Source organism: Cynoglossus semilaevis, chromosome 9, assembly GCF_000523025.1.
Source record: "Cynoglossus semilaevis isolate Cse_v1.0 chromosome 9, Cse_v1.0, whole genome shotgun sequence".
Taxonomy (NCBI): Eukaryota; Metazoa; Chordata; class Actinopteri; order Pleuronectiformes; family Cynoglossidae; genus Cynoglossus; species Cynoglossus semilaevis.
The window spans coordinates 7,674,148-7,688,882 of NC_024315.1; the positions used below are offsets into that span (position 1 = coordinate 7,674,148).

General features: G+C 43.7%; 1 protein-coding gene across 1 annotated transcript in view; it reads left to right on the forward strand.

Moving 5' to 3' along the window:
* The window catches only part of slit2 (slit homolog 2 (Drosophila)), a 74,988-nt gene that overhangs the window by 38,572 nt on the left and 21,681 nt on the right, over positions 1-14,735 (forward strand). Inside the window, exons 5-11 of the mRNA XM_025058215.1 lie at positions 8,585-8,656; positions 9,719-9,790; positions 11,057-11,128; positions 11,342-11,505; positions 11,688-11,824; positions 12,734-12,807; positions 12,960-13,031. Coding sequence (XP_024913983.1) covers positions 8,585-8,656; positions 9,719-9,790; positions 11,057-11,128; positions 11,342-11,505; positions 11,688-11,824; positions 12,734-12,807; positions 12,960-13,031 — 663 coding nt within the window. The remainder of the gene's footprint in view (positions 1-8,584; positions 8,657-9,718; positions 9,791-11,056; positions 11,129-11,341; positions 11,506-11,687; positions 11,825-12,733; positions 12,808-12,959; positions 13,032-14,735) is intronic.

The following is a 14,735-nucleotide window of genomic DNA, read 5'->3' on the forward strand; positions in this document are numbered from 1 at the left end:
CTTTGTACACACTACCCAAATACACACTTCACAAAAGCTCACATGCTTAAAAAAAACATGGTATAAAAGCATGTCTGTCAATCTTATAGAAATCAAAGCGGATCAGTGTGTGTGTGTGTGTGTGTGTGTGTGTGTGGGTGAGGGACCGTATCACAGCTGTTCAATGCATTAGCAACCAATATGACACTCCGAGCGCGCCCACAAACACACACTCACACACACTCAGACCAATCCTGCTAATCTAATCAGCTAACAGCGGTAGCCATCAAACAGCCCTCTGACATGTCGGTGTTGTTGCCCCCCCCACTTCCCCCCGTGTCCCAACCTCTGGTATGTAGCCTTTCTAAAGTCCCTCCACGGGCTGTGACCTACACATATTTTCTATATTTGGGACACAAACGTCTTCATGGACATTGTAGCTGTAGCTGGGTTGTATTTCAGAGCTGCTTAGTAAGTGGAACAGAGGCATCGCATCTGTCTGAAGTGTCTCAACATGTCCAGCTGGAGGTGTGATGTGCTCCGGTTTCAAACCGGCAACTCCATCGGTTGACATGGTCAAATCATTATTTTTATTCAAGTTGTTTTTCTAGTTAAACTTTTTTTGTAAACAGTAAATAATAAACACATGCTTTAGAGATGCTGCTATAAAGTTTGGAATCCTGTAGTTATAGTATAATAAGTCAATGAATCGCCATTGTCAATAGTGTATACTGACACAAATATGCACACAAAACAAGTTGTCCGTGTTTAACCCATTCCTGAGGGGAAAACTCAAAGACAGGGAACAGAGTTAAATCCATATGTGAAGACCAGGAATTGAACCAACAAAGAAATGACTCTATCAACACACTGACTGACAGTGTAGTAAATATATGTATTAATCTGAATGACCTTAAGTCTAGGAGCAGTTGATCACTGAGTATTTTTACATGATCAAAATAAAGGTGTACATGTGTATTTCTATTTATTAGAGTATTTTCGTTTTTCTTCGCTGCTGTTCAGAAAACCTAACGGCCCAAACTGTTCGCTGTCTTTCCAACGCACTGCTCATAGGAATGTAGAACACTCACACGGACGCACGGAGTAGCTTTTACTCACATCACCACATAGTGGTGAAAAATGCAATGACGACCAATCCAACAGACAGTGACAGTGTACGTGCTCTGGAACAGTCATGACGCTGATTAATGTCAGCGTTTGCTGTTGATCTGGATTTGTCTCTGACCCTGTCCAGACTCCGGGGTCCTGTCACACCGTTGACAGATGTTTTATTTATTCCAACACAAACCAATAAACATGAATTGTTTTCAGGGACGGTGGTTCAGCACACTGTGTGTGTGTGGGTGTGTGTGTGTGTGAGTGTATAGCATGGACAGTGGACAGATGGTGTAGGACAGCTGGTCCAGAGTGACAAGTGTGTGTGAGACCCAGGCCTGTGGTGGTGAAAGAAAGAAAGACAACATTGACAGAGAGGAAGTATTTGAAGAGGAGTATCTGAGCTGGTCGGCGATCGCCAGGATCTGGCAAACAGAGGGACGGGGGAGTCGTGACGGCGTGGAGGAGGTCGGCTTCAGACATCTTGAATAGATTTGGAGAAGACAAAGATGAGTAGGTGGAGCTGTGCTAAGGAAAAGTATAAATGACGCCCCCTGCCAATTTGTTTTTTTTTTGTTTTTTGTTTTTTTTTTACATTCTTATAGCTCTTGGATTTCTTTCTCGTTCCCACAAATGTTGTTCTTCCATGTTTTTGTCCTCCCTCACACTCACTTTCACTTCTCCTCCCTCTCTCTCTCTCTCTTTTCTCTCCCTGTATCTTTTAATCCCTCACTCTATCTTTGCTGACCCCCCCCCCCGACAGCCTCTCACACTGATGAAACCTTCACTTCTCTCAACAGTTCTGAGCAGGTGATTGACAGGAGTTTCACTCTCACACTGAGTTCAAGTGAGTGGCCTCGGGGGAGGAAGCGATGTCGGTCTCTTGTGCACAGAGAGACGCGCACACACACACACCCTCACAGTACACAGCTAGTGACAGTTACTCTAATAGTACCTGAAAAAGAGAGTTTTATTGTCCTTCACCGACTGCTCTGAGCTGCAGAGTCTGTGTTTCTATATTTCATTCAGAGTTCCACTGTGGTTGACTCCACGTCCTTCTTCCTGTTTTCCCTTCATACGGTGGAACAACCCACAGAGTGATTCTGCACATTTTCTGCCCCAGATGCCCCTCCTGACCCACCGCTCCCTGATGGAGTCTGGAGGCAAAAGGTGGAGGCAACCCCGTGGAGTTGCTCAGGGGCAGACAGGAATCTAACCTGTGTGCCGCTGCTGCCTCCAGACAGACAGAATGGAGGACAGAGAAGACAGAGAAGACAGAGAAGACTCTGTAGTGACTTTGTCTCCTGGAAACTGTCTTTTTATATGACTAAATTGCACCGTACTGTTTACAGTACTTCATGTCATGTGTACTCAGCAGCCACTTTATGTTCACGGGTAAAGTATTATCAATGGGAAATACACAACTCATGGTTGGACTCTGTGGGTTTTTTTTTTTACAAACCTGCTGAAAAAGCCTAAAGAAAATGTGTGGATCTACAAAAACACGCCTGTGTAGAAACATAGTATTTTTACATTTCAACCGTGTACTCCATTCTCCCACTGAGACGTAGAACACCTCAGTTTACTGTGTCAGCCTGTGTGTGTGTGTGTGTGTGTGTGTGTGTTAGTTCAGTGTGTGACTCCAGGCTGCTGGGTAAACACCGAGAAGGAAAACCACACGGGGAGAAATGATCAGAAGTCGGATTTCTGTCTGTGTGTGTGTGTTATTGCCTTGTCATGGTTTGTAAACTACACACTAACAAACAAATACACAAGCACAACGACACATGTGCACGTACACACACAAACTTCGATCCACACACATACTGAACACACACACTCTGCCTCTTTCCAGGCATCTGCTATATAAACCCTCATTCCTCCTCTTTCCTCCTCCACCGACCTCTTCCTCCTCCTCTTCCTCCTCCTCCTCCTCCTCCTCCTCCTGCTCTAATGCTCAGCTGTCAGTCAAACATTCTGTTGCCGTTCGTTTGTTCACGAGGGGAAAAACTGACCCTGTGTTTTTTAAAGTGGCTGAATTTCTCAACAACTGCTGCATATCTCCTGACACCATGTCTGTGATTGTTTACGACCAATCAGAAGAGTCGGCGTCTAATTAAGAAACAACACTGTCAACTGTTTGTTTATGCTGTCTGAACAGATTCAGCCCCGATCCACTGACCTGTCTCACTGACCTGTCTGACTGACCTGTCTCACTGACCTGTCTGACTGACCTGTCTCACTAAATGAGAATGATGAACTCCTGGGATGTGTTTGAGCGATCAGGACGAAAGTGTAGAAGTTGATGGATGAAGCGGCTGTTAGGGTAGAGGAGGACGAGATGGAAAAGCGAGGACAAAATAAAAAACAAAAATGACAAAGGATGTGTTTGTGCCAGAGTGATACATGATCCAGCAGCCAGAGAGTTCCATTTTTTCATCTTTTTGGAGAGACACTGAGGTTTCTAAATGGAAAAGTGACGGACAGAAAGGGAGGAGGCTGCAGCAGCAGCTCAGTGGGTCAAGGAGTTTGTGGCCGATCAGGTCAAAGTGTGGTTCTCAGACATTCTGGCCTGGCGGTGGATACGCATACTTGGGCACACATACGTGCACGGACGCATCCAACCCACGACAAACCCAGACAAACAGGCCCAGACGTGTGTCCATGTGCTGTCATATTCTATTTATCTATTCTGTTTATTATTGTATGGCAACGCAAGCGGGAAACAGGAAAAGGATCTGATGTCACTGACCAAGCGTTTGTCAGTGGTCTGGCATCACATCCAGTGGTGGTCATTTTAGCTGTGGTGTGTGTGTGTGTGTGTTTTGGACACTCCTTCAGGCTAAGACCGCAGTAAATATGAACATAGTGCTGAGCTAGTTTTAAAATTTACATACCGACACACACACACACACACACACACTGTCATAGGAAGTGTGTAGGTGGCGAGGTTATTGACTTGTTGAGACGGAGACACCGGTGGGCAGCAAGTGAACACACTGCTATCGGAATACGATTAATACTGTCTGGCTGATGGATTAGAGTCGTTACAGGAGGAGCAGGGCAGAGGAGTCTGCTGAAGGTGGAGACCATGGTCGTTCCAGAGAAGAAGAAAAAAAATCAGCAAAGTATGACAAGAAGTGAAATTCAGAAATCAAGGTGATATAGAAAAAAAAAACAGAACCTTCCTTAGTCTTTAATCATTTCAGGTCAGATTCTTCAACAATGTCAGACCCTCCAGTCATAGACCGTATATAAGAAATGGATACAAGTGATATACAAATGTTGCATAATATTGGTCAATTATCTTTTGTCTTTTTTTTTTTTTTTGGAATAACTGATGAGTCACAAAACATTCCAAAAATGATCCCTTCCTAATTTGTCACATCTTCTAACTTGTTGAAAAAAGTCTATTTTACGTATGTCAGGTTTTGGGTTTAACCCTCCGTCTCCATCACTGAGTGCTTCTCAGTTGTTTTCATATGCAGTTTTGTATGAGTATAAGTCACTGTGTGTGTGTGTGTGTGTGTGTGTGTGTGCCCATGCAACAGATGTATTCCTCACTTGACTATAATTACATGTGTGAAGTGTTCTGATGACATCATGTTCTCAGACCACTGACAAATCTGTTCCTGGGCTGGAAATCATGGGAGTCAGTCTGGATGGTCACACATACCTCCACAACCCTGTTAGAAACTGATTTTTTTATAATTGAGTTGCGTGTTAAATTTCTTTGACATATTTTTTGAACATTTTTCTTTTGTCGTCGTTGCTTCATCTCTGTTTCACAGCTGTATCTCTCATATAGGGCTAATAACTGTTAGCATAGCGGGAGGAGAATAAAAGCAGATATAAGTCTGTAAACTTCAATTTAATTTAAAATCTAAAATCCGATGTGTACCAGCTGAACTACCAGAAGAGGAATTCCATATTGTCGACTGATTTTGTTTTGGTTTTTTGGTCTTTTTAGCCAAATTGTATTCTTTTATTCAAATATTAGTCAAATTTCTTTCAGCGAACTTAATTATATTCTGAAGAAAATATGAATTATTTATGGAGGACATAGAGTAAGAAGGTCGTTCTTTTTTTACCTAACGATCCCCATGGCTTCTGTCTTGCGGCTCAACGTTATAAAAACAAAAACTTTATAATTAACGTGTGTGAAAATCACACACCTGTAAGAACTGGAGTTTTATTAACGAAGCCCACTGTAATGGTACAAACTCAGGGAGTTAGCTCACACTCATGCATACACACGGGGGACATCAAAATGTCCCCGAGGTGCCCACCCTGGTCCGGTAACCATAGCAACCGTCTTACCTGGCATGGGTATGAAGTGTGACGGTGCATAAAGAAAACAGACAATGAGACGGGAAAAGTGTGAAAGAGGAAGACTGCAGATCTGTCATTCACAAGCAAAGTCAATATTAGGATAGTGGAGAGTGAGGGAGAAGATGGAGGAGTGAAACATGTGTGTGTGTGTGTGTGTGTGTTTGTCTGAGGACAGTGGCATATCTTCCATCCAGCTCTCATCTGTCCTCTCAGTTCTTCTCTGAACAGCTGCAGTTTGAGCCGATGTAAAAACCAAACATATTTAATGTCACACGGCCAAATGTTTCCAAATTCCACATCAGTGAGCCTTGCATTGATGTCTTTGAATCTTCTTCCCTCCACCTCCTCCACCTCCTCCTCTTCACCGCAGCTTCGTTCTTCTCCCTGCGACTGTTTGACTCCTCTAATTGCCCACAGCGGTGATAACTTTCGTCCCTGTTTCGTCCTTCAGTCTGAGACCTGTAGCTTCACTTCACAGTCTTTCCTGATATTCACCTCTCTGTTCTGTTCTTCCTTTGTTTATTTCCAGGGCTAAAGTGTTTATTTAATATCCTAATTAAACAGATTCATAACTGATTCCCTGTCATTCTCTCTGATATCACTGCTGGGCCAAATCTGACTCCTTCTCTGCCCAAAAGCCTGAAGGCACATCCATAAATCTTTAGTATGCTGCACATGATGACAAACTCATGGCAGTGGTTCAAATTTAGTTGAGAAACTATGTGTGTGTCCAGTCTGAGAAAGGAGGGGGGGGGGTTGATGTGTGAGAATTAAGTGTTGCTCTTTCACACCAAGGTCTTCTCAAACACGCAGGGCGTCAAAAGCTCCACTCACTCTGAAAAGACCTTTTAGAAATTCACCACCGAGCTCTTAACACTGAAGACCTGACTCTCTCTCTCTCTCTCCCTCTCTCTCTCTCTCTCTCCCTCCCGCACTCATACACTCCAGTTGTTTTTTGAAATGTTCAGTGTTTTGTCCCGAGGTTGTGATGCAGTAAATGAACAGTCCCTCCCGTGCAGGAGTCCATGTTTTATCATGTCCCACTCAGAGTTAAAGCAGAGCAAAGATCAGTGTCATCAAAAAAACTTGTAAAGTGGACATGTTCCAGAGTAAGACATTTAAATTAAAATGTCCTTAGAAAGTACCATGTTTTTTGCTATTTTTATGCAGGTTATCAGAATATTGTACTTGTGGGGACGGTAGAGAAGACTGTGAGACCACTGGGTGAGAGGGTATGTTGACGTTGAAGAATTATTTGGAGTTAGGATGAAGAGAAGTCTCTAATGAATTAATATTAAGGTGAAAAAGGTTCGAGATGTGAACCGTCTATGGGGGGGGACGTGGGGGGGCTGTGATACGGCATGTACTTAATACGTTCTTCAGCACTCACAGACACACAGGGCTCAGCGGGGGCCTCTTTTCATGTGGGTTACCTCACGGTTTAGACACGGGGTCAAAGGTGAAGGGGGGTCGAATCTATGAGAAAACAAGAACAATTTAGGAAGAAGACGAACTGAGAGGAGGAAGGAGAGGCAGGAGTTAATGAGACCAAAACCTACAAAAGAAAGAAAAAAAGAGGAGAGACAGGAAGTTGTCTCTGTGTGAAATGTCAACTTAATGATTAAATATAATCACTCACTGACTCTCAGATCTCTGAATCCAAATCTCTATTTCCCAACTGAGATGGATTTCAGAGAAATGATAATTTGAATGAACTTTAAATGATAATTATGTCAGAGCTTCTTTGTCAAACACACGTGAAGTAACCTTTCGTTACCACTCTGCTCTGCAGCAGCAGCAGCAGCAGCAGCAGCGGCTGTGGAGCAGGAGATGTTGACGTTCACAGTGAGGCGTGTGAGAAAACAGTCGACTTTCCTCATGCTCCACTTGTGCCTTTAACTTGAATGACATCAAAAGTACGACTTGGAAATATCTTATTTACCCAACCTGAGAACACACGTCAGACAGCTAGCTGTTAGCTGTTAGCTGTTAGCTTGTGCAGCACTGATCCATTAGTCACCTGATGTCAGTTGGACCTCATGACCCACACACACACTGAGGTTTCCATGCAGCAGGTGTAAACGCAGGTGATGTTTTTTTTTTTTTTGCTCAATCACTGCTGCAGGAATGTGAGGAATGTAGCTGAGCGTTAGCTGTTAGCCGATTAGCCTGGTGGAGGTCACGGTGAAACAGTTGGGGTCAAGAGCTGGTAGGTCAACGGTGAGGGGTCAAATAGTCTGTCTGGGACCTGGGTCATGAGACGAAGACACGCACAAACACATGCTGACACCCCCCCCTCCCCCCACTCCCCCCCACCCCCCCCTTGTGGTGTTCCCCCGAGAACGAAGACAAAACAGGCTGTGATTTATTTATGAGCTGCTCTTGATTCACCAAACACGTGTGTTAGGATTTATCATCACTGTGGTGACGTTTCCTCGTCCTCCGCTGAATGAAGTTGCTGCGTATGTCAACCACTGGGTGTGTGAGATTTATTCCCAGACTTGATCTATGGTAGACACCTGGTACAGGTACAGTCTGTGACGGGACTGTATCTGTAGGTGTAGTATTCACAAATATTTGTGTCAGTACTCGATCAGGATCAGGTTCTTTACAGGTCTACACGTGTAACATCTGTGAAAAATGATGAGAGGCTGAGGTGTAGTGGCTAATTTATATCTCTATTATTACTCCTCACCTTCAGCTCTCTCTCTCTCTCTCTCTCTCTCTCTCTCTCTCACACGCCTTTGTCCATTCCGAACTGTGAGCTTTTGAAAGGCAGAGAAATGGAGCTGCCGTGGCGTGGACAGACGAGCCGCAGTAACAGTAATAACAGGGGCCGTTGGACGCAGAGGGAAACAGAGGTCACTAGTGCCCTCTGCAGGTTGTTGAGACGTGTGAAGCCTCCACAGGTTGTGTAAATGTTTGAAGTGGACAAGTGTGTCCTGGCCGGCTGATAAGTAGCCGTGTGTCACAGGAAGTGCTGCTGTTTCACAGGGAGATCAGGAGAGACGGCTGATTATGTTTGACTAAGCAGCGCTGTGTGAACAAAGAACTCAAGAGATCATTTCTGTCTGTGAAGTATTCCATCAAATACCTGTACTGCAGCACGGAGTACTGTGAGACTGATGAGCTGAACCCTCTCTGTCTCCGTGTCCAGGGATCTCAGCGAGAACCAGATCCAAGGAGTTCCACGGAAAGCCTTCAGGGGAGCTGTGGAGATCAAGAACCTGTGAGTGCTACTGTGTGTGTGTGTGTGTGTGTGTGCGGACACACATGTCATCTGTATTAGTGAATGTGAACAACCTGCCTTGTGACCTGCATCAATATTTTATTGTGTTAAATGTCATGTGCTGCTGTTTGCTGTATTGACTGGCACCACTGCTGGTTAGCTGTGTGTGTGTGTGTGTGTGTGTGTGTGTGTGTGTGGGTGTGTGTGTGTGTGTGTGTGTGTTTCAGTTGTTCTCTTCTTGTTCTGCCGCTGTCACGAGACATTGTTCATGAATTAAGGTAACTGCTGGTCATTTTGCAGGTAATTGCTCAGCAGTAATTCTATAAATATGGATTTTTTTCTGTTTTTTCCCCTTTTTTTCCCCGTGAGATAATTTGTTTTTGAAATGTCTCACAATTACGATAAAAGAAAAGGACAACTTGTCCGTGTGTGTGTGTGTGTGTGTGTGTGTGTGTGTGTGTTTGACTGCATTTGTTTACAGTGTTGTTTCTGTGGCTCTCATTATGCGGGAAATTATTTTCTGTCATTATTTATTTTAACTCTTCACTTCCTTTGGGGGTTTGTTGGACTGAGCTTCAGATTCATAACCAAATACGTAACAACATGTAGAGAGAGAGAGAGAGAGAGAGAGAGAGAGCACATTAGCATGAGAGTGACAGCACATGATTTACTGTCCTTATGTCTTAATTAAATTGTTTCAGCAAAGCAATTCTGAGGCAGACAGGGAGAGAAGGGAACGTGAGGAAAGAGAGGGAGAGAGAGAGAGAGAGAGAGAGAGAGAGGAGTCAGTGAATACAAATGAGACATCAGACTGAAGAGAGCAGGAAACTGCAAAGGATCCAGCAATAAATACATTGGAATTTACACTGACAAAGACCAGTGACTTCAGCAGAAAGGACTGAAGTGAAAATTAAAATGCAAAGGCATGAAACAGGTTTGAGCTGCAGGTTTGATGCAGATTCATCCCACTCTGACTCTCTGCCTGGACTTTCACCTACTCTACTGCCCTAACGTACTTTTACATCTTCACATTTCCTTCATTTTTCCTGTGTCTTGTTACAGCCAGTTGGACTACAACCACATCAGCTGTATCGAGGATGGAGCATTCCGAGCGTTACGTGACCTGGAAGTTCTGTAAGTGCCTTCTACACGGGTAGATCACTAATGTCGTCGTTGTTGACTTTTAAAATACTGCGTTGCCTTAAAGGAACTGGATAAATAAATAATGTGCATATATTTTCGGAAATACCAATCAGTGTGTGAGGGTGCAGCAGTCGGTGGTCTGTCCTGAAGTCAGTGTTGGGCCACAATCAACTGATTTTTTTTTTTCATTTTGAACTAAGATTTCAGAGTAAAAACGAAAAATAGAAAAACAGACATTCTCATATGACTACAGTTATACTGAGTGGTTACACTGAACAAAGGATTCATTAAAGTCCAAATATTTTGTATATAAATCACCTATGTTATACGCATGTTTGAAATTCAATATATAAATAATAATATAGTAAATAATAATACTTTTATATAAATAAAATATGAATAATAAAAAGTGTTTTCTACTGTATTTCCCTATTTTTTATTTTTTATTTCATGCATCTAACGTTAGCTCTTCAGTGAATTGAACTGATTTAGAGAAAGTGTAAGAAGTGCTTGTGTTTGAAGTGTATTTGATGAATAAACTCAGAGCTAATTTCCAAACACATTAGTTTAATTAAAAGGAGTGTTTAAAAAAACAACCGTTCTGAACATACCAGTTATGTTTAAAATCAGTTTCACTTCTTTTCTTAGATTATCTGTTCTGACGTTGATCATCCACAGGGTCACCTTTTTATTTTAATTATTATTATTATTGTTGTTTCTTCTCTTCTCAAAACACAAGCAGCATTTTTATTTGCACAAATCAGTCACCTGTCCTGAAGAGTTTGTTTTAGTTTCTATCATCTCTCTCTGGGTTGTCACAGCTGATTTTCTTCTCACACGTCGTAGATTCTTCAGCAGATCTGCGACCTTGCATTCCGCCTTTCTGCAGGGCTCCAGTGACTCTGTGTTGACACTTATTTTTCACACAGAGTTATGTCAAAGTGTTTCATTATATATTAGTTCACTTACTTATTCCCAATAAATAGATCAGTTAGTATACACCTGGTTTTTCACCAAACAGTTTTATGATTTTATTCCCTTATGCAAACAAGAAGTCAGTCTTTTCCCAGACTCAAACCCAGAGCATACTGCATGTAAGGCAGGTGTGAAAACCGCTACACTATGGAGCCACATCATGTGAATCTATTTGAAATAATATGTTAGAAAACATCACTGGGAAAGAATAAATCTGTCCTTTAAACTGTAACTTTTTTGTATGAAATGTGACTGATCTGTTGTTTGCACTTGTTTCCTCAGGACGCTGAACAACAACAACATCAGCAGACTGTCTGTGGCCAGTTTCAACCACATGCCAAAGCTCAGGACCTTGTAAGTGGCGTCACAGAGGGAGGGACGATGTCTCCTGTCTGTGCTCGTCTGTGTTATTGATCAATTGATTGATTAAATGTAACGACCTTTACTTTCTCATCTGGCGTTTCCTGCTACACACTCAACAATATTACCTTCAATTACCGACTGTTCTCCCTTCCCCTTTGTCTCTTTTTGTTTATTTTTTTCCCACCTCCTCCTTTGTTCCCTAAGTCGCCTGCACTCCAACAACCTGCATTGTGACTGTCACGTGGCCTGGCTGTCAGAGTGGTTGCGGCAACGCCCCCGCCTGGGCTTATATACGCAGTGCATGGCCCCTCCGCACCTGAGGGGGCATAATGTGGCTGAGGTGCAGAAGAAGGAGTTTGTCTGCACAGGTGGGTTTGAGGAGGACTGGATTTGTTTGGACTCATCTTTGGTTCTTTGTTGTCAATCTTCAAAAAAATCAACGTGTCAGTTTAAAGATTTTGGACTAAAGATAAGGAATATACCGTTTTTTAATCCAGTTCATCACAGCTAATCCTGTCCCTCTGTCTCTGTCTCTGTCTCTGTCTCGTAGGTCACCACTCCTCGTCGTTCTCCTCCTGCAGTGTGTTACAGTGTCCAGAGTCCTGCACCTGCAGCAACAACATCGTGGACTGCAGAGGGAAGGGACTGACAGAAATACCTACCAACCTTCCTGAGACCATCACTGAGAGTCCCGAAAACACACACACACACACACACACACACCTTATCACACCAACAGAGACACGCACCTTCACGCCGAGACGACCACGCAGCTCCTGCTCCTTCACCATGGCTCTCTCTCTCTCTCTCTCTCTCTCTGTGCCTTTCTGGTACTTTTGTTTCTTTCGGCGCTCCTCTCTGTCTGTCTGTGCAGTAGAATAAAACCACACATCTGTGAAATGAGAAAGCCTGGTCATGCAGCTCTTTCCTGCTTAAGAAAATAATGAAAGGACGAGGGAGGAAGATTCAAAAGATTAATCCAAAGGACAAGCAGGATCGTTTCTATATAAAGAGTTACGTCCAGGAAAAGAACAAGACGAGACGTCAGCACATTTAAATTCTACAGACGAACTGTGGAAAGTTAGAATAAAAAACTCCGGACTGAAGCGACAGGAACGAGGCCGTAACATGTGCAGACCTGGAGTATAACTTTTCACCACTGATAGATTTAAAAAAAAAAAATCTAAATATATTTTAGGGTTTTCCACCAACTGTGTTCAGGAACTCTTTGTCGTCACAGTGACTGAGCTTCTAGAATGTTGTTGTCGTCTTCCGTCCTTCGTCGCTCTTCCTCACTTTTCCTTGGTCTCATTATATTTGTCTCTGACCGACCAGCTGTTATGTAATGGAACACTGCCCGTGTGGTTAATATGTGTGTGTCCTTGTGGGGGGGGTGTCCTCGCCTTCTGATTGTACGTGCAAGAAAAAAAGGGCAAAAGATCAGAGAAACGGAACAGAGTCGGGTATCGGTCATCAACTGCCCTTATCTACACATGTTGCCCCTCCTCGGCCATGAGGCCCCGGCGGTCAGCAGAGATATCTGGTGATAGGGAGAATGTTAATGCCCCTCTTCAATGGTCTGTGTATGTTTGTTCCAGCCGACTGGAGCAGAACGCCATCAAGGTGATTCCAGCTGGAGCCTTCTCTCCGTATAAGAAGCTGCGCAGGATGTGAGTAGAAGAAGAAACGCGTGTATTGTCCGCCCTGCCGACCATTCACAACGCTGTCGCCTCCTGTTTGTCGTCCGTTGTGAAACAAAGGTTACTCTCCGTCTCCTCTCTTCTGTTTTTTTTATGTGTTTTTCTTTTCCCTTCTTCTTCAGAGACTTAAGTAACAACCAGATATCAGAGCTGGCTGCGGACGCATTCCAGGGTCTGCGATCGCTCAACTCTCTGTGAGTACTGTGTTCTATGTTTGTATTCAAGCCAACTGGAGCCTGCACTCAAAAACTTATAATCTTTTAACCAATAATAAACAACCACTGGTCGCACTAGTGACTGTGTCACGTCTCCCTGGTCCTGTAGCTCCGTCAACACACACAGCGTCTACGTCCACCTCAGTCTGACCCATGAAATTCAATTCTGAAATCCTACAACGGCCTTTCTGCCTGGAATCATTTGTGGGTTGCCTCCCACGACACAAAAAACTTTCCTGCAGTGTGTTCAAATAACATAAGTATATAGTCTGTGTATTAGAGCAGTGACAATTGAATGGATGTACAGTACGGTGTGTACTGTGTGTAATTTACTCACATTAATCCTTACAAAGTAGTCATTAATTAAATACAATTTTTTAAATGAAAAAAGGCACAGATTTGCAGAAATGATGTTCTAGATTTTAGAAGACAGAGATGAAGGACACGTCAGGAGAGGGGACGCGAAGTCGTTTCATGACGGAGTTATATTTAGATCCACGTCCTCCGACGTCAATAATTCATAAATGCTGAACTGCTGAATGGAGGCTTTTGCTACTTCATTACACATTTACCACAGAGAGAATAGGACACACACACACACACACAGACACACATGCTGACACACCACATACATTAAACTGCCCTCCGTGCTCGTTGTGTACCGTGGTCTAAAAGGATGGAAATGAGCCGTCAACCCCGTGTCACTGTCTCTGTGTGGACGGACGTCTGTAAAGGTGAACCAGGAATCACACACTCAACCTACAGTTCACAGATGAGTTACGTCAAGAACGTAAGGAGGCTCTGGGTCATGTCTTCACATTTACATCTATACATTGAGCAGACACTTTTATCCAAAGCGACTTACAGAGGAAGATTAGTATTGGCATGTGGGAATCGAACCCACGACTCTCTGCTCTCTGCTTCCAAGGTAGGCATGCTAACTGCTACGCTATGGAACCACAATCAACGCACACTCACACCTCCAATCAGAGCTTAACGTGGAGCTTCCTCAACTCTATGTAACAGTTTACACAAAGTCGTGGAGCTTCCTCAACTCTATGTTACAGTTTACACAAAGACACACACACAGACACACACACCGTGTGTGTAGGTCTGAGGTACAGCGGTGCGGTGGACGCACAATGACTTGTTTTATGGGAGGAAAAGCCACAGAGATGTTTTCTAAACCTCTAAAGATTTCTTTACTTTGACTTGAACAGCAGTTGAAATAGTTTCACATTCAGAATTGTTTTAAAAATGACCCAAAATAGTGGTTCACAGTTGGCGTGTGTGGTGCGGTGCCGGCGCGGTGCCGGCGCAGGCCTGCGAAACAGTACGTGCTAATGGGTAGTGTGCACGAGTGACAAATGAAGCGTTCGCTCCCCGCGTCGAGTGTTTCCCAACCGCAGGTCTCCGAGGGACAGCCACTCAGCGCCGGGAAATAAAAGCCGATGTGAAACACATGTCTGTGGACTGCTGACGTAGAAAGAGTCAAGTCAGCATAAAGGCTGAAGATGAACGATAGTCGTGGATGTTGTGTGTTTGTCTACGTCCAAGGGTGGTGTCAGCCAGAGATCGGATCTGTTTGTGTTTATAAGCCGCTGTTTTTATGAAAAGCATTTCTCCAATAACACGGAACATTCCTCCCAGCTGCTGCTGCTGCTGCTGCTGCTGCTGCTGCTG